The sequence below is a fragment of the Lathyrus oleraceus genome, chromosome 6 (genome assembly GCF_024323335.1).
Source record: "Lathyrus oleraceus cultivar Zhongwan6 chromosome 6, CAAS_Psat_ZW6_1.0, whole genome shotgun sequence".
Classification (NCBI taxonomy): Eukaryota; Viridiplantae; Streptophyta; class Magnoliopsida; order Fabales; family Fabaceae; genus Lathyrus; species Lathyrus oleraceus.
Window position 1 is genome coordinate 302,009,310 of NC_066584.1, and position 22,017 is coordinate 302,031,326.

Consider the following 22,017-nt stretch of genomic DNA (forward strand, 5'->3'; position numbering starts at 1 on the left):
TTTTAGGGTTTTTGTTTTTATTATGTACATTAATGGTCAAAGACCACACAAGCAAACAAAATAACACCAACAAAATATATCACACAATATGGTCCAAATGGACAAAGTGAAAATTACATTAACATAAACAATTAGAATGATATGTACAACGGCAAATGAAATAGAGTGCTAAAAGTAAATTGCATTAAACTAAAAGCTTGAAATTAAAAGTCAATAGTTAGTAGGTTAGAGGTTAGTTTTATTTTGCTTTTGCTTTTGCTTTTCAAGACATTCTTTGGAGAACACTCAACCCACTTATCACAAGCATAGATCCTTGAACCAAAACATCTTCCAAAGGAAGGAAAGAAGGCTAAGTTTCCACACAATACCATGAAAGAGGGGAGACTTATGCTCAACATGTTCCTCTTCATCAATCGATTTAGCAATCATGTCATCGCCATAAACTTCAATCTCTTTATGTATCATATCATGAAAAGAGTATTCATTGCTCTTTGGTAAGTCACACCAGCATTCTTTAGACCGAAAGGCATCACTCTATAACAGAATGTTCCTCAGGGTGTAATGAATATGGTCTTCTCCATATCTTCGGGTGCCATCTTGATTTGATTATATCCGGAAAATCCATCCACAAATGAAAAGACTTTGAATTTAGCAGTATTGTCTACCAACATATTAATGTGTGGCAAAGGGAAATCATCTTTCAGACTGGCTTTATTCAAATCTCTATAGTCGACGCACATGCGAACTTTTCCATCTTTCTTCGGCACAGGCACAATATTGGCCACCCATTGCGGGTACTCAGCAATTACAAGGAAACCAGCATCAATTTGCTTCTGAACCTCCTCTTTGATCTTCACAGCCATATCAGGATGCGTTCTTCTCAACTTCTGCTTGACTGGCGGGAATTCTGGCTTCAATGGTAATCTATGCTCCACAATCTTAGAATCCAACCCAGGCATGTCTTGATAGGACCAAACAAACACATCTGAATATTCTCAAAGAAGATTAATCAACCCCTTCTTAGCATCTGGACACAGTCGAGACCCAATCTTGACTTCCTTCATATCATCTTCGGAACCCAAGTTGACTAGCTTAATCTGCTCTTCAAACGGATGAATAATCTTTTCATCTTGCTCAAGAAGATGAGAAAATTCCTCACTCACTTCTACATCACTTTCCTCCTCGGCCTCAAACACAGGGAACTCAAAATTTGGAGAAGGAGAAGGATCATTGTATTCAATGGTGTTAGGAACCAACCTGCATAATGATTTGATATTTTGATTTTAGAGAAGTGAATTTGTGACCAAATATTATGCAGATGGATAATTATATTGTTTATTTATGTTTTTTGGTGATTACCATTTTCAGAATAAAGAAAAAAGTAAAACTAAACATCAAAGATACGGATGAATAAAATTAATTTTATTGATGATCAATTTAAAATGGCCAAACAATGTTCACTTCTCCCTTAGGCATAGGAGAAGGATTTTAAAATATAAAAGCAATTACTTAGATTGATGCAAAATAACAGGAATATCAACGACAATCCAATTGTTGCATGTCTTTCCATGCGTTACAAAGTTGGTGCAGTCTTCCTCTTCATTATCCTCTAGCACAGCAGCTAAGTGTTGTTCAATGCCATGAATGAACTCTCCGCTACGGAAGCTAAGTTGTATATCTTCATATCTAACAGCCGACGAGCCTCTCTGGAACCCCAAACAGTTCTGCCCTTGTTGTCGGAGACCTCTACCATGCGCTCCCACTAATCAACAAGACCTTCTTCAACAATCTTCTGAGCATCTTTCAAAGAGGACATAGGTGCCCCAACTCTCTTCTCAGTAGCAATAGATAAGGCTTGGAACGGAGTTCCAACCTTATCCTCAACTTCCACATACGAGAAAGATGACAGATGGCTAACCAACAACGCCTTCTCTCCTCTCATAATCACTAGCTTGCCATTCTTGACAAATTTGAGCTTCTGGTGTAGAGTGGAGGTAACAGCCCCTGCCTCGTGAATCCATGGCCTTCCCAATAAGCAACTGTAGGCCGGGTGGATATCCATTACTTGGAAAGTAATATGAAAATCACTCGGACCTATCTGGATTGGAAGGTCCACTTCACCAATTACTATTTTGCGCGAGCCATCGAAGGCTTTGACAATTACCCCACTAGACCTCATGGGAGCTCCTTGGTAAGATAACTTTGACAATGTTGAATTCGGAAGCACATTGAGTGATGAACCGGTGTCAACTAGCACATTTGACAAAGCATATTCCTTACAGTTCATTGAAATATGCAAATCCATGTTATAATTTCTTCCCTCCTCAGGGAGTTCTTCGTCGCAGAAGCTCAGATTATTGCAAGAAGTGATGTTAGCCACGATGTGATCAAATTGATTCACAATAACATCATGCTCTACGTACGCTTGTTCAAGAACTCTCTGCAGTGCTTCTCTGTGTGCTTCAGAATTCAAAAGCAGAGACAACACGAAAATCTTTGAGGGAGTCTGGAGCAACTGCTCAACCACATTAAACTCACTCCTTTTGATCAGTCAAAGTACCTCATCATCATCATTGGCTTTCAAGTTGATAGACTCACCAAACTTATCTTTTGAACAGCCAACTGGTTCTACATTAGGTATCTCCACCTTCTTACCAACCATTGTTTCCTCTGGGACCACCGGCCCAAACACTCGACCATTGCGGGTCACCTTCGTAACATCAGCAATGCTCACTACTGAACTAGTCGTAGGTAACGGGACCTCTTGACCATTCTTCATCATTGTAGCATTATACTGGTACGGTACAGCGTTATCAGATGCATACGGGATTGGGCCCGCTAACCGTAATACCAACGACGATACTGATCTTTGATTGACATTCTTACTTCTGCTGCTATCATACTGGATTATCAACCGCTCTTGTTGCTTGAAAACGGGCACTATAACATTGACATCGTCATCTACATGACAGGATTGACAGATTTGGATCATGCCTTCATCCATTAGACGTTGAATGTCCCTTTTCACCATAACACACCCTCTTGGGTTCACGCTACAAATATCACAACCATCATGGTCATGTTCACAGTCACTCACCATACAGATGTCCCTGTGTATCTATACCAAGGCTCCACAGATAAAACGCACATCAAAAACTTTGTACTCACCAGGACAACCGTCCACCATATTCACTGAAGAGTTCCCATGAGTGGGAAAAGGGTTAGCTTTTACATTTGGTGTGCGGTCCTCAAAGGACACCATACCACTCTTCATGAGCTTTTGAACCTCATCCTTCAATGGATAACCGTTTTCAATATCATGCCCAGGTGCACCTTGGTGAAAAGCACAACGAAGCTCAGGTTTATACCACCAAGGAAGTGGTTCTGGGATCTGCGGCGGGTTCCTCGGTTGAATTAAGTTCTTGAGGACCAAGGATGGATACAGCTCTGCATACGACATAGGAATCGGGTCAAAAGAGACCTTCTTCCTCTCAAAATTCTGCTGATGCTGGTTGTTGATATTATTGTTGTTGTAGGTGTTTGTTCTTTGTTGCGGTTGTTGTTGTTGACGTTGATGTTATTGAATTGGTGTTGATTGCTGATTAGAAAATACCGGGATAACGGAAGATACTTGATGATGATGATGTTGACGGGGTGGTGGATTTATTCTGATCTGAGGCCTCCTCTGCCTCCCATTGGAAATTGCATTGGTTTCACTGTCCTTCCTCTTGATTAAACTATTTCCATACTCTTACTCGTTGACGCCTCATCTCTTGACAAACGTCCTTCACGGACTCCCTCTTCAAGTCTCATCCCCATGTTTACCATTTCGGTAAAATCACTGGGGGCACTAGCAATCATACATTCATAATAAAATGAACTCAGGGTTTTCAAGAAGATCTTCGTCATCTCTTTCTCCTCCAAAGGAGGAGTGATCTGGGCAGCCAACTCCCTCCATCTTTGCGCATATTCTTTGAATTTCTCCTTGTCTTTCTGAGAAATAGACCTCAACTGGTCTATATCTGGCGCCATGTCCGTATTGTACTTGTACTGCTTCACAAAAGCCTCACCTAGGTCATTGAAAGTGCAGATGCTTGCACTATCCAACCCCATATACCAACGGAGTGCAGCACCAGTCAGGCTATCCTGGAAGTAGTGAATCAGTAATTGGTCATTATCTATTTGAGTAGACATCTTGCAAGCATACATCACAAGATGACTGAGTGAACAAGAATTTCCCTTATATTTTTCAAAGTCAGACACTTTCAACTTCACCGGGATTTTAACATTGGATACCAAGCATAATTCGGCAACACTCTTCCCAAACAGATCTTTACCTCTCATCGTGTTCAATTCCTTGCGCAGCTCAAGAAATTGATCTTTCATTTCGTCCATCTTCTCATAAACATCTGGACCCTCAGACGGCTCAGAATGATAGATGGTATCCTCTACGCGAGGCAAAATGTGCACAACTGGAGGTGGCACGGGCATGACCAGGCTAGATGCCGGCATGGAAGCAAAGGTAGGCGCAAATCCCTCTGGCACAAAGTTGGCACGAAGTGGGCGGTGGCAACAGGCATGGTAGAGGTAATTACTTATGAAGTAACTGTCCTCGCGGGAGGAGTTGCAGGCGTTGGAGAAGCTTGGCTTTGAGCTGCAAGAACTGACTCCATCATGGCAGTCAGCTGGGCAATCTCGTCCTTCAACTCTATGTTCTCTTGCTCTAAGTGTTCCATAATTCTCAGATGATTGGCTCTTGTATTGTACCGGTGAGTCAGCTTGGCTAAAGCACAGAAGAAACACCAATCAGACATCTGGCGAACACCTGCTTATGCAAATGATGCATGAAATGCAATGCTTGATTATTTTTATTTTCAAGGAACTTACTATATCATTTGCAAATATATATATTTAAATGGAAATTGCAATAATTTTGATATGACCAAAAATCTCTTTTTATTTATATAAATTGGAAGGATTACACTGTGTTCAATTTCAGAAACCAAAATAAAAAGATACAAGAGAAAAGGAGACTAGTCATCCTAAGGATCCCTAACAACAATGTCAGAAGATCTGGCTGAAGGCGCGTACTTCCTTCGAATGCGACGGATCTCGGTCTCAAAAGAAGCCTTCATCTGAGTCTTCTCGAGGACAAACTGGTCAACAATCTTCTTCCAAGCAACGGAAGGTTGAGGCATGCTAGAAGATGAAACCTCTAGATCTCTCTGTCTCTTCATCACTCGGTCTTCAAGTAGCTCAATAAGTGCATCTTTGTACTTAGACTCCAACTGTAACTCTTCAGGCTTTTTGCTCAAAGCACGAAAATGCTCTTCCCACATATCCTTCTCTTGCTTAATCTTGATGAGCGCGTCTTCCAACTCCTCTACATCTTGGTTAGGGAGAGTTAATGGCTCAACCACAACCATAGACATAGGTCTTTCACAAGGATAAGGCATCTTCAACTCCAAAGCTCTCTTCTTCACCCAAAGAGTGTAAGCTTCCAAAGCTACACAATTTGCGCGGACCAAGCTCGGATCTTCCTTTCCTAAGTCTCAGAGACCACCTTAGACATTGTTTGTTCTCCACAAAAGCAGGCGTCTGAGGAAAGTGTGAAATAAACCACTTGTACAGAAGAGGAATGCAACACACAATCGTTCCACCACCCTTAGAATTCCTTAGATGCAAAGAGAAATACATATCACCCAACAAAGTAGGCATAGGATTCCCAATCAAGAAAAGTCTAATGGCGTTGACATCAACAAAAACATCAATGTTAGGGAATAAAGCTACTCCATAGATGAGCAATACAAAGATAGGTTCAAGTGTTGAAGTACATTCTTCCCTAGTTGAGTTTGAGTGCGTATTTCCTCAGTGAAGTCGTCAATCCCCTGCTTGGTTCAGGTATTTCAGTTTTATCCTGATCTACCCGGTTCCCCTACAGATGTCTTCTTTATCTCCGACCAAGTCCTTCCATTGATTTATTTTCATGGAATACCCTAGTGTCTCCAACAGTTTTAAGTCATAGCCTGGCATACGCACAACCTTTTATCTCTAGAGTATATGGCTCCCCAGTGAGTATTCCTTATGGAATTCATTATACTCCTATGCAGTCTCTCCAGATTCTTTTCCTTTGTGGCAATATTTTCCCCACAGAGATTACTTCTAACATTCATGTCATATGCATCATGAGGTCTCTTAGGGACCAAAATTTGTTTATATATTTTATTATTTAAGTCCATTCTACTAAGTCGATATGAAGATTTTAACCTTCACCTCCTCAATTAGAATGTCCTTAAATAGGGGCAGCTGTAAGATCCCTCATGTTATCTCATCATATGCATTAGCTTTGGGATCACACCTTGGCATCCTCCTTACCCCTCATTCATTGGGTTTGCACCGTGAGAGACCACCAAGCACTTTTGATTGTATCATTCTTTGTTTTTCATTATTTACTAACCAAAATACCAAAAATATGTCAATGTATAGTTTAACTCTTTTGTAGGTAGTGTGTGTACTCACCTATGCTCCATCAAGTTCATATCTAGGGTTTGAAACCCTCAATGTAAGGAGTTCAACCAAGAGATGGTTCTAATTGGTTTTAAGCATCATATATGGATCCCCATGATCTTCACATATCATTTTGATCAAGAAATCACCAAGAGTTTGGAGTTTGTTTGCCTTGGAAACCCTAATTCATCTGGGTATCTTATGTGACTTCTTCAACAAACTTCTTCAACAATTGATCAAATATTTCAAGGGATACTTCATATTACATTATCTTAGGCGTATATGATCCCCCACGAGTCCCAAAAATCAAGAGAATATTAAGCTATCAAGATGGTTCATGGTGGTTGATCAGAGAAAGTCAACTGGTCAAACCTGGAGTTCCCTAGACCGTATCTCCTACAATTTTTGTCATATAAAAATGATTCCAAGAGAAAAGTTACTCATAATGACATTCCAAACAACTTTCATGTTTTAGTCTATCCTTGATATGATCATCTTAAACCGGTGACGAATATTCTCTTTTCGGTATTCTATCCAGTAACTGATAGATATAATTCCAACTTTCCCCAGCAGTCTATCCTTGATATGTTCATCTTAGTCGATGACGGATATTCTTCCCCTTGAGTCTATCCTTGATATGTAAACTTTAACCAATGACGGATATTCTCTTTCTTTGGTCTTCTGCTCAGTAACCAGTAGTTGTAAATCCTATTTGGTATTTTCCACAGCAGGTTGTTCTTACCCAGTAACTGGTAATAAACGCACCTCATTTTCCTCAGCGAGTCATCCATGATATGTTTACCCTAACCGGTAACGGATGTCTCTCTAACAGGGTATGTTAGCTTCCTACCCAGTAACCGGTAATGGATAATATACTTCTAGTACTCCTGTGTTGAAGTTCGTTCTTCCCCAGTTGAGTTTGAGTGTGTATTTCCTCAATGAAGTCGCCAATCCCCTATTTGTTTCAGGTATTTCAGTTTTATTCTGATCTACCCGTTTCCCCTGCAAATGTCTTATTTATCTCCGACCGAGTCCTTTCATTGATTTATTTTCATGGAATCCTCATGTGTCTCTAGCAGTTTTAAATCGTAGCCTGGCCTACGCGCAACCTTTTATCCCTAGAGTATTTGTCTCCCCAGTGAATATTCCTTATGGAATGCATTATACTCCTATGGACTTTCAGTCTCTCCGGATTCTTTTCCTTTGTGGCAATATTTTCCATACAGAGATTACTTTTAACATTCATGTCATATGCACCATGAGGTCTCTTAGGGACCAAAATTTGTTTCTATATATTATTATTTAAGTCCATTCTACTGAGTCAATACGAAGATTTTAACCTTCACCTCCTCAGTTAGAATTTCCTTAAATAGGGGCAGCTGTAAGACCCCAATTTTGACCCTAAGATCCATCATGCTATCTCATCATATGCATTAGCTTTAGGATCACACCTTGGCATCCTCCTTACCCCTTATTCATTGGGTTTGTATTGGGAGAGATCACTAAGCACTTTTGATTGTATCATATTTTTTTTCATTATTTACTAACCAAAATACCAAAAATATGTCGATGTATAGTTTAACTCTTTTGTAGGTAGTGTGTGTGCTCACCTATGCTCTATCAAGTTCATATCTAGGGTTTGAGACCCTCAATGCAAGGAGTTAAATCAAGAGATGGTTCACATTGGTTTTAAGCATCATATATGGAACCCCATGATCTTCACATATCATTTTGATCAAGAAATCACCAAGAGTTTGGAGTTTGTTTGCCTTGGAAATCCTAATTCATCTGGGTATCTTGTGTGGCTTCTTTAACAAATTTCTTCAACAATTGATCAAATATTTCAAGGTATACTTAATATTACATCATCTTATGCATATATGATCCTCCATGATTCCCAAAAGTCAAGAGAATATCAAGCTAGTAAGAATGTTCATGGTGGTTGACTAGAGAAAGTCAACTAGTCAAAACTGGGGTTCCCTAGACCCTATCTCCTATAATTTTTGTCATATTAAAACTATTCCAAGAGACACGTTACTCAAAATGACATTCCAAACAACTTTTATGTTGAAGTCAAGAGCTAGTTTTTCTTGGAAGGTCATCCTTTATGGTGAACGATTATAGGTCATTTAGTTTGAACCCTAGATTGGAGATGAACTTCTCAAGACCATAACTTGCTCAATTTTTATGAGATGAAAGCCAGTAAAATTCCATTATAAAATTCAAGATGTCTACTTCAACCTTTATGTTATAAGGAATTTAAAATTCAACTTTCAAATGCATGTGCCAAGAGGAAACATTATAGGTCATTTTGGGCCAATACCATTGAACAAGTGATTTTCCTCAACTTCTAAAATGCATAACTCCTTCATCGAAATCCAAATAAGGTTAAATTTGTGACTAAATTTAAGTGGTTTGAAATAGATACAACTTTGATGAAGGAACTTTTTCTATTTGAAGTTCATAGAAAAAGTTATTCAAGGTAGAAGATGTGAACATTTGATTTGGAACTTAGAAAATTTTCAAATATGTTTGATTTCCCAAACTTCCACCTCAAAATTCATCATGATCCAGGCTTCGAAAGAAAAAGTGTTCAACATGAAAGTTACCTCTTGATCTCACATTTCCAAAAAGTCCAAGATCATCTTATTTGGATCAAAATTGAAGGACTTGTGCATGGGTGCAATGTGAGGTGCCATTTGGAGAAATCTCATGATCCAATTCAATCCAACAATGCATATGCAGACTTTTGGACTTTTTCCAATCATTCTTTGGGCTTTGTACACACCCATGCAAGCTCATGTTGATCATTTATATTTTTGAACATTGAAAAGAAAGTGTGTAGAAATCATTTGCAATGGTTATAAATAGAAGTGCATTGTGATCAGAACTTCAGACACACCCTGCCCAAGCTTTGCTAGACTGATCCAAATCCTCATTGCCATACAACTTTTGAAGATTTCTCTTGAAATCGAGCTTGAACTTCATCTTCTATTTGGAAGTTCAAACTCCATAAATTCACTTCCCTTTTCATCTCAATTGGTTTATGCAAGCAAGAGGAAGAGAAAGCAAGCAAATCCAGATCAAGATCAAGTGAAATTGGATCAACTCGAAGGTGATTTTTCAGAAATTTCATCTCTTCGATTCTCTCTCAATTCTTCATCATTCTTTGTGATTTTTGGTTGGCTGAAGTCCTACCAATGTAGGTAACAAGATTTAGTTGCTTTAAGGTCAAATCGAAGCAACTCAGTTCATGATCCTCAAAATTCAAATCCCTATATCTATTTATATACTTGGAATTGGAGAAAATTGAGGCCAGATTCGAGCTCCTGAGCATTTTTTCTTTAAATCCATGTCTTTGTTTTTCATTTTGGTGATGGTTGATGGTGGACTAGTCCAGTGAGGTCCACCGGAGAAGAAAACCGGAGCCCTAGCTCCGGTGGTGTGTTGTCACACCTCTCAACCACATGATCCATTCAAAATATTTTAATCTTAGCCCTTGGTTCTGATTACCACACGTACATCATATTTGACTTGGTCCTTGGTGGAACGCGCGCGTGTGGCCATCAGATTTGCCACCTCAATTAATGAGAGAAATCTGATGGCCCCTGATTCTCTATATTTTCTGATTTTTCATTTAATTGTGTTATATTGATTAACTCATAATAATTTCATTTTTTATCCAAAAAATATGGGACTTTCACCGAAAATCTTTAAATATTTTCCTATTTCATTTTCTGAATTAAAATTATTTTTTGGATTAGTTTTGATATTTTTCATGAATTAATTGTTTTTGTGCATATTTTTAATTATTTAAAAATACTTCTGACTTTTAAAAAATCATGAAAAAAAAATTCTAAGGTCCTTTGACCTTGTTTGACTTAGAAAAAATCTCTTGGCCATTTATTTGGTGTTTTGAAGAGGTTTTAGGTTTTGACCAAACTAAATTTAATTTAAATGCATTTTTAATTTGATTTTTAATTGATTAATTGTATAGAAATTATGTTGAGCCATTTTTATTGACTTGTAATGTTTGACTATTTGTTTGGGTCTTGGTCAAAGTTGATTTGACTTTTGTTAAGTTAAAATCATTGGATTTAGGGGATTGATGAAATGTACATTTCATCTCCCAAAATTAATGAATGATTTTAATTTAATAAAATTCCTCCCATGACCAATTTGTGTTTCTCTCATCTCCCCTCCTCTTCATATTCAATCCCATTTTATCTCATCCCTTTCATTGACCAATGAAATCTCAAAATCCTAAGGCTAATTGGTTCATCAATAACCTTGTGTTAGATGAATCAATATAAGTATGGATGATATAGGTTCATCCCTTTTGATCTTTTCTTTTAGTATGTGGTACATTTTAGGAGTTTGGTTCATCTTACCAAATCTCTAACATGCATTAGCACCTAAATTTGTAATGCCCAGCCTCAGATAGTTGTGACCTCTACATAAGTCCAATTACGATTGCTTAACATAGATAAAAATTTGACCCTAAAGGCATAACATTCTAGTAAGTGAGATTGTAAGTCTCCCATCTTTCATGGTATTGTATGGAAACTTGGCCTTTTTTCCTTCCTTTGGAAGATGTTTTGGTTCAAGGATCCATGATTGTGAATAGATGGTTGAGTGTTCTCCAAAGAATGACTTAATCAATTGAAAAGAAAAAAATCACTAACATCTAACCAACTAACAATTGACTAACTTGTATTAATATTGCTTTTATTTTTAAGTCATTTACTTTAGTCAATTTAAATTCAAGTCATTTACCATTCATTTGTTTATGTTTATGTCATTTTCACTTTGCTCATTTGAGCCATATATTGTGATTGTATATATTTGTTTGTGTTTGTGGTCTTATGACCTTAAAATACTTAATGAACAACAAAAACCCTAAAAAATGCTTGTGTGGATTGTTGGATTTGATCTGAGCTTTTGGACTTAGAATTAGGAAACATTCCATATGCAAAAAGGACTTGGCCAATGACAACATTTCTAAGACCAAGTTATTGTTATTTGAGCTTTCATCTGATGCAAGTATTGGGATCCACATGAGTTCATCTGCTACATGGTCTTAATGCAATTGTTATTCTGGTCTCATGCCACACCTTATTCTGAGCAAAAATCGAGAAATATTTCATCTGATACATGAGAAGGCAAAGAAGACTACTAGCTGTGGGATTTGCTTGCTTGGATGTGGCCATCTTTATTTGATGCCTTGATCTTCATATTGCTATTTGCTTGCTGATTATTGCTTGATTCAAAGTCGAAAGGGAAAATGAGTTTTCTATATGACATTCTTGTCTGTTGGATTGCATCTCATTGTTCATATCTCTTCAACTCTTAACTTTTAATTTTATGCTTAGGATTAGTCTCTTCATCTCCTCCCACTTCTTAAATTTCAAAATCTCTTCCCCTTTTTCAAAAAACTTTCTTTGCTTGTGATTGCAAAACTTAGACTTTATTGCAAATTAGAAACTTTGGCCTTATGGCATTGAATTTTTAAACTGTTTTCTTAAATCAAACTTGTAAATAAACATAACCGTATTGACTTTAAATTTCAAAAGACAAAAAGAACTAACACTCATTCAAACTTTTGGGCCCTTTGTGCCTCTTTTAAATTTAAACTTTTGTTAAAAGCAATCCACTCATTTTGAAATTGATACCACGAACTACAAGGTTTTGATCCCTAATTTTTATGTTGGTACGTAGGCACAAGTCCGAAGATCTTGTCAAACACAAAAATATATTTAATGAATTCTTTTCTCATCCCCCCACTCTATTTGTTGAAAACATCTTTTATACGAAAAAACACATACACACATAAAAAAGGGCTCCCTAGGAGTACCTAGGACACTTTGGGTGCTAACACCTTCCTTCTGTGTAACCAACCCCTTTACCTGTAATCTATGGCATTTTATTAGTTTTGATTTAAAAACTTCTTATCTTTGGGTTTTATTCGTACTTTTCCCTTTTCCTTTGGAAACAATAAAAGAGCGGTGGCGACTCTGGTTTTATTGATGTTAAGTTTATCCATAGCTTAATGGTCATGAATTTACTGCTACAGGAAGAATATAACTCTCCAAGAAATGGCCAGAACCATGATCAATGAAATAAATGTAGCTAAGCATTTCTGGGCTGAGGCAGTGAATACATCATGTTATATTCATAATAGAATCTCTATTAGACCTATTCTGGAGAAGACTCTTTATGAACTGTGTAAGGGAAGAAACCCCAACATTTCCTATTTTCATCCTTTTGGATGTTCTTGTTTTATCCTAAATACTAAAGATAATCTGAACAAGTTTGATCCTAAAGCACAAAAATGTATTATGTTGGGATACTCATAACGCTCTAAAGGCTATAGAGTATATAATACAGAAACATTAATTGCGGAAGAATCAATACAAGTCAGATTTGACGATAAGCTTGACTCTGAAAAGTCAAAGCTAGTTGAGAACTTTGTAGATTTGGAGATAACACTCGCAGGTTCTGACGAAAAGTCTAAAGAATCTGAAGAAGCAGAAAAGGAAACGTCAGATGCACCTGAAATCATAATCAATCAAAAGAGATCAAGAAATAGACAAAATGTTTCTGAAGAATTGATTATGGGAAACAAGAACGAACGTGTTCGAACAAGATCAACATTCAAAGTTTCTGAAGAAACACTTCTGGGACTAGTATCTCTGATAGAGCCAACATCCTATGAAGAAGCACTTTAAGACAAATAATGGATTTTGGCATTGAAAGAAGAACTTGATCAATTTGCAAACAGCGTATGGGATCTTGTACCAAAACCCAAAGGAACCCACGTGATCGGAACCAAATGGGTGTACAGAAACAAACTCAATGAAAAGGGTGAAATGGTCAGAAACAAAGCACGACTGGTGGCACAAGGTTATAGTCAACAAGAAGGTATTGACTACAATGAAACCTTTGCTCCTGTCGCCAGGTTAGAATCTATCCATCTACTTGTATCTTTTGTTGTAAATTACTCCATCAAACTATATCAGATGGATGTCAAAAGTGCGTTTCTGAATGGATATATTTATGAAGACGTGTATGTTCATCATCCTCCTAGTTTTGAAAACTCAAAATATCTAGAACATGTTTTTAAAATGAAAAAATCTCTTTATGGTCAAAAACAAGCTCCCAGAGCTTGGTATGAAAGATTGAGTTCCTTTCTTCTAGAAAACGATTTTATCATAGGCAAAGTCGACTCTACACTTTTCTGTAAAAAATATCAGAAACGATCTTATGATTTGTCATATATACGTCAATGACATAATTTTTGATTCTGATAACCCCTCTGTATAACAAGAATTTTCGGAGTTAATGCAGGCCGAATTAGAAATGAGTCTAATGCAAGAGCTAAAGTTCTTTCTAGGAATTCAAATCAATCAAACATCAGATGCTACCTATGTATATCAAAGCAAATACATAAAAGACATTCTGAAGAAGTTTGAAATGTCAGAAAGCAAACCAGCAAAGACACTCATGCACCCCACTTGCATTTTGGAGAAAGAAGAGGTAAGTCAAAAGGTTTGTCAAAAACTCTATCATGGTATGATAGGTTCTCTTCTCTATCTGACTACTACACGTCCAGACACATTATTCAGTGTCTATCTCTGTGCCAGATTCCAGTCAGATCCAATGGAATCTCACCTAACTATTGTTAAGAGAATCCTAAGGTATCTGAAAGGAACACCTAAGCTTTGCCCGATGTACAAGAAAATATCATAGTATAGGCTTTCTGGGTGTTCTGATGCAGATTACACTGGAGACAGATTGGAACGTAAAAGCACATATGGAAACTGTCAGTTTCTGGGAGGAAACCTCATCTCATGGGCTAGGAAAGACAATCAACCATTGCACTCTCAACTGCAAAAGGATAATAAATTCCAGTTTCACTATGCAGCACTCAGATGCTCTGGATGAAGAATCAGCTAGAGAACTCAAGAGCCAGACTGCTAAGATCTCCTCGAGCAGTGTCCATATTTTTGGGATTAGACTACCATCATTAGCTGTAATTAATTATCCCCAAGCGTGTCAACTCAGAATTATGCGCTAATTATTTTTGTTGTTTTCTATTCTCTATTAACATTGTCATTTTGCATGTTACATGTTGTGTATATATATTTTTCACAATTCTCACATTCACACTTTTCACTAACATACCATTTTGTGCTCAAACTCTCTAAGTTCTTCAACAATATTCAAGTTCATCAACTTCCTTCAAATCTTCATCAAACATTCAACAATATCTTCATCTTCTCAAATTGGATTCTCAATAACAATAGGTCTACAACTACTCTCAACAAATGGAAGCAAATGAGAATCCTGCTGAAGTTCCACAACAAATATCTATTGAAACTACTACAACATCAACCGCTATTTATAAGGAACCCCACGTCCTTGATCGTCCACTTCACATCAACCTTGCAACACCATTTGAGAAACTGGAAGTTCTCTGTGAGTCTTTGGTGGATTTTGAAAATATGAAGTGCAATGGAATTGATCTTACTGAAGATTTGCATAAGCAAGGTTGGGGAAATTATTTTCAGAGGCTCTATGGTCCCATCTACACCTTCCTCGTCAAAGAATTCTAGAGATTTGCATACTGCGATGACCATTGCATAGTCTCTTATGTCCTGGGAGTTAAGATGGTTATCAGTGAGAAGTCAATTGCAAAACTTATGGATATGGAGAAAACTAGGGACAAAAGAATTTACAACATAAACCCTAGGGCAAGATACATGTTCCAGGAGATTGTTCTAACCATCTTCAAACAGAACTCTGAATGGAAATCATCCAAGAACAAGGAACTTCACCAGAATCGGAGGGCCTCGTTGAAGATCATTCTAGGTACCATCCACCACGATCTAGCCTCGAACTCTTATGACTACATCAACATGGATCAAAAGTGTATCTTGTATTGCATACATAAAGGACTCAAGCTGAATCTGTCAGCCCTACTATTCAAGTATCAGAGGGATTCAGTCGGGGATACAAGAAACCACATGAAGCCCATAAACTATATTCCTTTGGGGAGGCTCATCTCTGATGTTATGATTGAAAGCGGGTTGGTGGACCATCTGATATCCTACAACCTGATGGAAGATGTGACTGTAGATGTTGGAAAGCCTCTAAATGCCAGAAATCTGAAGAGCATGGGGGTCATGGAAAGATTCTTGGTCAAGCGAACTCTGGACACTTCCTGGGAAGCTCTAAAGGATCAGAGAAAGATGCCAAATGGTCTTTACCTGTTCTCCAAGATAGATCCTCTAGAGTTCCTTGCCCATTACCTCTAGGACCTGGTATCTCAAGGGGTAGATATCTCAGAGTTCTCAGCGGACTGGCTTCCAGAGCAGCCACTAAACTTTATGAAGAGGAAGAGAGAGCCTTCTGAGAAGTCGAAGAAGTCAAAGACTCTTAAGCTGGGAGAACCGTCTGCATCCAAATCGCATGTGCCTCTGGACTCCTCTGTCTCAAGTAAGTTTCATCCCTCCGAAACTCCCTCAAATTCTAATTTAAAGCAATTATGTTCCTCTCTACCTCAACCATCTTCTACTTATACCCCCTTTGAACCCACCATATCTATTCCACCTACCTCTGAATATCACAACTCTAACCTTTCCTCACCCCCTCCACGACAAATCAACCTCACTACCACAACATTTCTTACATCTAAAACTTCACCTTTGAATGAATCCCTCTCACCTCTCTCCTTAACTCCCTCCTCACCAACATATTACGACATATCCTCTGACGCTGAACAGCTAGAAATCCCCGACCCTTCATCCTTAACATTGGCCCAACTACAAGCCATAACAATATCTAACCAACCTCCATTTATCTCAGATACCTATGTTCCTTCTTCTTCTAAACCTCAAATAGAACCACCCTCTAAACCTCAAATAGAACACCCAACTGAACAACCCTCTGAACCTCCCACTAAAACTATCCACACTTCACTAGAATCCATCAATCCATCTTTTGAACCTGAACCAACCTTCCCCACCCTGGAAGAGTCAGTTGCTTTATTTTCAGAATCCTCAATTGTGAAGCTCAAATCACTGTCTGAATAGTCCAAACTAAGTGATAATCCCTCTGAAGTGAGGAATCACAGGAATGGATTTCTCAAATGGATGACATATGAGGTCTTCAAGCTAAAAGGCCTCTCTGAACAAGTCAGAAATGACTACATCAGAGAAGCTGAGGTGAGGCTAGAGGCTCGTTTGGCCAGAGAAGCTGAAGAGAAAGCCCACAAGGTAGCTGAAGAAAAGGCAAGACTGGAAGCTGAAGAGAAAGCAAGAAAATCAGCCAAAGAAAAGGTTGTCGTTGAGGCTGTTGCTGCTGAAGCTGAAGCCAAAGCCAAGGATGACGCTGAAGAAGCGGAACGCATTGCTGTGGAAGAAGCTGCCAAGGCAAAGGAAGTATTTCTGACCCAGGGTGAGACCTCTAACTCTAGTCTTGCTCCGCTGGTGCTCAAGACTCTGGAAGAACTCTAGAAGAAACAACAACTTGTGAGAGCCAGACTAGATCAACAGGACTCTGTCAACTCCAGTATTCAGACTCTCCTAACTCAGATGCTTCAGAGGATGTCGCCTCCTCCAAACCCTTAGGCACCTTAGGATTTATGTTTTATGTTTTTGTTCTTCAAAGTGTTTCAGCTTCAATGTTTTCCTTCTTTATACCTCTTTCACTTTATCCAATGAAATTTTATTTTGCACTATATATTTTTCTCGGTTATTTTTTTTTAGTCTAACAAAAAGGGGGAGAAATAATTAAACAGCCTTTTGATGAAATTAATATCTAAGCCTCATAATACACTGCTTACATTCTAAAAAAATGTAAATATATTGTGTAGTCTAAGTTCTTGCAGGAAGTATCTGAGTAAAACATCTGAGAAACAAGCTAGCTAAATAAGAGGCTATGGTAAGAAACTCTAAACCTTCTAAAGTATCAGATTTAGGGGGAGCTTGCTTATCTCAGGGGGAGTCATAGTATATCTGACTCTGAAATTATTTTCCTTTAATTATTATGAAGTATCATTGTTTCATCAATAGTATGAAGTTTTGTCATCATCAAAAAGGGGAAGATTGTTAGAACAAGATTTTGGTTCTGCAATTTATCTCTAAGTTTCGATGATAACAAAGGATGAAACATTTTGGTACCCTAATAAAATTCTCTAAGTGTGCAGGTCTATAATGAAAAATGAATCTGATGAAACAACATCTAACATCACAATAATCAAGAACAGCTGACTTAGAGTCAAAGGTATTCGCTCTGACACTGAAGACAACAATGTCCACAATATCTAACATCTGAAGACTCTAAAACTCTGCATCTGAAGATTCCTACCATGAATACTCTGATGATCCTTATATCTGAAGAATGTCCAATTAGAGATCAGTCAAGAACTTCTGAAGAAATTACATCAGGAAACTATCTGAAGAATACAAGATCTAAGAGAAGTATCTGAATTCCGCGCACTATGATTCACGCCCAACAGATCATATCAAGACTTAACAACAAAGTATTCCAAATATGGTATGAATCTCTATATGGAGAAAATTGAAAACTCTCATAAACTGCTATGGAAAGGACAATAAAATTAATGTCATTTAAGTCCCATCATTGGCATAATATCATCATCAATGCTCCATTCAACGGTATCATCTCCAAGCACTATAAAAAGCCTAACTATCATCTTACTAAAATATGAAGCTATAACACAAGAATTATGCACATCAAAATTAAGTCATACACAAAATTCTTGTCTCATGTTATCACACGAGTTGTTTCTCTAAGTGTGATCTTGATCTTTGTTCTTAATGTGTTAATATTGCTTATCTAGAAGCATTACACACCTTCTTGTAATTCTAAAATTGTTGTTGTAAATTTCCTCAAGTGACTTGTGAAGTCTGTAGACTTGAGAGGACTAAGAGATCAGTGTACTCTTATATGTTTGTTGTAATCTTTCTAGATTATTGGATTAAGTCCTTATCGAAGGTGAAATCACCTTGGCCGGGTGGACTGGAGTAGCTTTAAATTTCAAGCGAACTAGGATAAACTTATGCGTTGTTTGTTTTGATTTTTGTGTGTGTGGCGTTTCCAAAAGTTTTTATTATCCGTAAAAACAATTCAAACCCCCTTTCTTGTTTTTCTCTACCTTCACTCATGATCATGACCTTTCATTTTGTTTACTTTTCATAGTTAATCAGATCATGTGGTCGTGGATTCCCAATGTGTTATTTCTGATTGAGGTTTATTATTTATTTTTATTAAGCGTGCCAATTAACACCAAAGGCGCTTGGCCCAGTGAAAAAGGGGGTTGATCGATGACCTTAAGGTCAGGGGTTCAGTCTGGGGTTCAACCCTTAGCGTCCTTGTAGCGGTGTATTCGTCGCTATATGATTTATTGATTAAATCAAAAGCAAAGCATACAATGAATCGAGTCACCACCGCACTTTTATTTATCCAAAGGACTGGCTAAAAAGCGAACAAAAGCCTAAGAAGTTTTACGCGTAGAAAACTAATGAAAAGATCAGAGAGTCTGGGTAAGGGGTAAATTACGCAATGGGAAGGTGTTAGGCACCCACTACGTCCTAGGTACTCCTAGGGAGCCCTTTTCACACTTGTTGTACTAAATTGTTATTTGTTATGAAATATTTATTGTGCAAACATGATTGGGATGATGAGAAAAGAATATACAATTTTTACTGTTTTTGTGTTCGAACGGATGAACCCGTTGCCTACGTACCTTCCATCAAAGGTAAGGATCAAAACGCCGTAGTTCGGCTAAAAGATTTCCAAAAGTTAGTGGATTCAATTTTAAACACAAGCCCTAAGGTCTTACGTTATCCACGGGAGAAAACTCAACCTTATACAAACAACGAGTCCACCATGTGAGAAAAGCTTCAACTTGCTAGTGAGGGGTTAACCCTTTAATAAGCAAGGAAGACTTACAATTCAATCAACTAAGGACAAATAGGTGAGATTGACATCAACCAACTAGGATAAATCAAACCTATGGCTAATGTGTGAAAACTTAGCAAGAATGGACAAAGCCACAAAACAATTGAATGGGTGAAGTTAATTGATTATGATTATTCACAAAAGGAGGGTCAAAGTATGATTAAGATTGATTCAAAAGAAGTATTATGAAATGGAGTTTGAAAAGTCAAGGACTTGGGGTCCAGGTTTCTAATTTGAAAGCATGAAGACGTTTGCACAATATTTATCTCAAGTTTTGAAAGTAATGTGTGAAAAGGTTTAGGACAAAGTGGATGAACGGATGAAGATGGAGTGTAAAACTTCCTAGAAGGTTCACCTCTTGAAATCATATAGAAGATGACTCAAGTGTGTCCTTTGGAATAGGCAATGAGCAATAATAAACAAGCAAAGCAAAAGAAGAAAGTCAACAAAAGCGGATACCGGATGCCAATCACTGGACTTATACCAATCTCCTAAAACAAAACTGGATATCAGAGGCCACTCTATGGACTTATACCAATCTCCTCAACAAAGAAATAAAAAGTGGATACCGGATGCCAATCTATCTGGGCTTATACCAATCTCCAACAAAACACAATAAGACATGGACGTCAGATGCCAATCTATCTGGGCTTACTCTAACCTCCAACATATGCTCATAGGAAAACAAATGCCAAATTACACGGACTTACAATTGCATCCTCACATACAACAAACAAACGCATCAAGCAAAGAGAAGATGAGTGGCCAATGAAATGGTCTTATACTCACTTCCATATCATAGGAACAATGGCCAATGAATGGTCTTACAATTGTCCTCAATGGGCAAACAACAAAGATATGTCACAAAGACAAATGGAATGATCATGCACTAATGAGCAATTAATGATGATAAATGCACAAAGCATGCAAGCAGACATGTACAAATGAACTAAGTAATCAATCAACCAAAGTCATTCAGCACACTCTATAACCAAAAAATGAGGCTCATACAAAGGGTTAGGCATTGAAGCCAACTGGAATGGGGTTAATGGTGCTCTTAACCTTGACATTAAGAGCCAAGGTGAAGCAGAATGAAAGGATATGAGGGGTGTGCCTCATGCTCTTATCCCTGGTCAGGGAGGGCTTTGAATATCGGAAGGTGTGGGAGTTCAGAAAGATGGAACTCTCTCCACAAGTTAGACTCGATAGATCTTGGGTTTTTACTCACTATGCATCAACACATGTGGTGTGAACAAGGTGAGTGACTCACAGAATAGTAGGAGATAGGCTACATATCTCTTTTGTCTACCAATTGCCTTATTCAAAGGACTTTTCCTGCTTGGGACAAAAGTAAACAAGCACAAACATCGCCTCTTAAGGAGGACTTCAGGCAGTTGCCTGGCCAAGTAACAGGCCAGGTCTTCCAGACTACATGAAGACAAGAGATTCTAACTTAATGCAAATGCTATCAAGCAAAGCAATGCAAGTTCTCAAAGAACTAATAGCAACTAATGGTACCTGAAATCAATCAAACAAAATCAGTATACAACTCAAATTCAAAACCAATATAAGATAAGGATCGACAGTCAACACAATCAGTCAAATGTGCAATGCACAAAGCTCAAAGCATATGAGCTAAGCATCCTACAAAACAAACAAGTTAGTTCATGATAATCAATCAAACTCAAGCAACTTGCATTAATCTCCTTGAAGCATTTGCTTCTTAACCTGAAAAACCAAACTTAAACATGAGCAACAAGACCACTACGACAAGCCTAGGGTCAAAAGGAGATAAAAAATCCAAAACAGCAAGTGAAAGATATCCAAAATCAAGTTCAAACAATTAAGAAACAAACCCAAGTGGTTTCACATTCATATCATTCATCATTATCATTTCACAAACAAATTAGGTCAAAACATGTCATATAGAACCTCAAAGAAGTCAACAGAAAGACTCCACTCAAATCCAGTCACAAACAGTTCAATAAATCCTCAAATAATTCATGATCAAACATCATCAACAACATGATAAGCATACCAAATTTCAGCTCATTTGGATCAATGGAAGTAGGTCAATGAAAATCAGAAAGTCAAAGCAAGTTCAAGCAAACTCATACAAAGCATCAAAACATGCACCAACTTCAATTAATCATAAAACAGAAACAAAACATGATAAATGAATGGGACTAAAACCATGACAAACTTTAAGATGTCTATAATTCACATGTCAAATTTCACATCCATCCAATTAATAACCAGAATTTCACAAACCAAATACAAACATGTATCACAAAAAAGTCAACAAATGACCAAACAGGGGAGAAAATTCCAATCAAATAGGAAATGCCATCAATAATTCCAGAAACATTCACATGTATTCTCAACACCCATAAGTATATTCATGCAAAAATCCAGACCATTTTGAGTTCAATAAGCATGGTAATTAAAATCATGAAGTTGGACATGAATGGTGTGACACAAATTGTCACACCCCTATTCAAAAAATCATATCTCATCAACCAG

At 37.7% G+C, this 22,017-nt stretch overlaps 1 protein-coding gene across 1 annotated transcript; it reads left to right on the forward strand.

The window, feature by feature from the left end:
• Nucleotides 1–15,896: 15,896 nt before the first annotated feature.
• On the forward strand, nucleotides 15,897–16,601 carry LOC127095318 (extensin-like). Its single transcript, XM_051034026.1, has one exon. It carries the CDS (start codon nucleotides 15,897–15,899, stop codon nucleotides 16,599–16,601), a length of 705 nt encoding a protein of 234 aa, XP_050889983.1.
• The last annotated feature ends 5,416 nt before the right edge of the window (nucleotides 16,602–22,017 follow it).

Coding starts and splice junctions, on each gene's coding strand:
- LOC127095318 (XM_051034026.1), top strand. CDS start 15,897: ATGAAGAGGAAGAGAGAGCCTTCTGAGAAGTCGAAGAAGTCAAAGACT.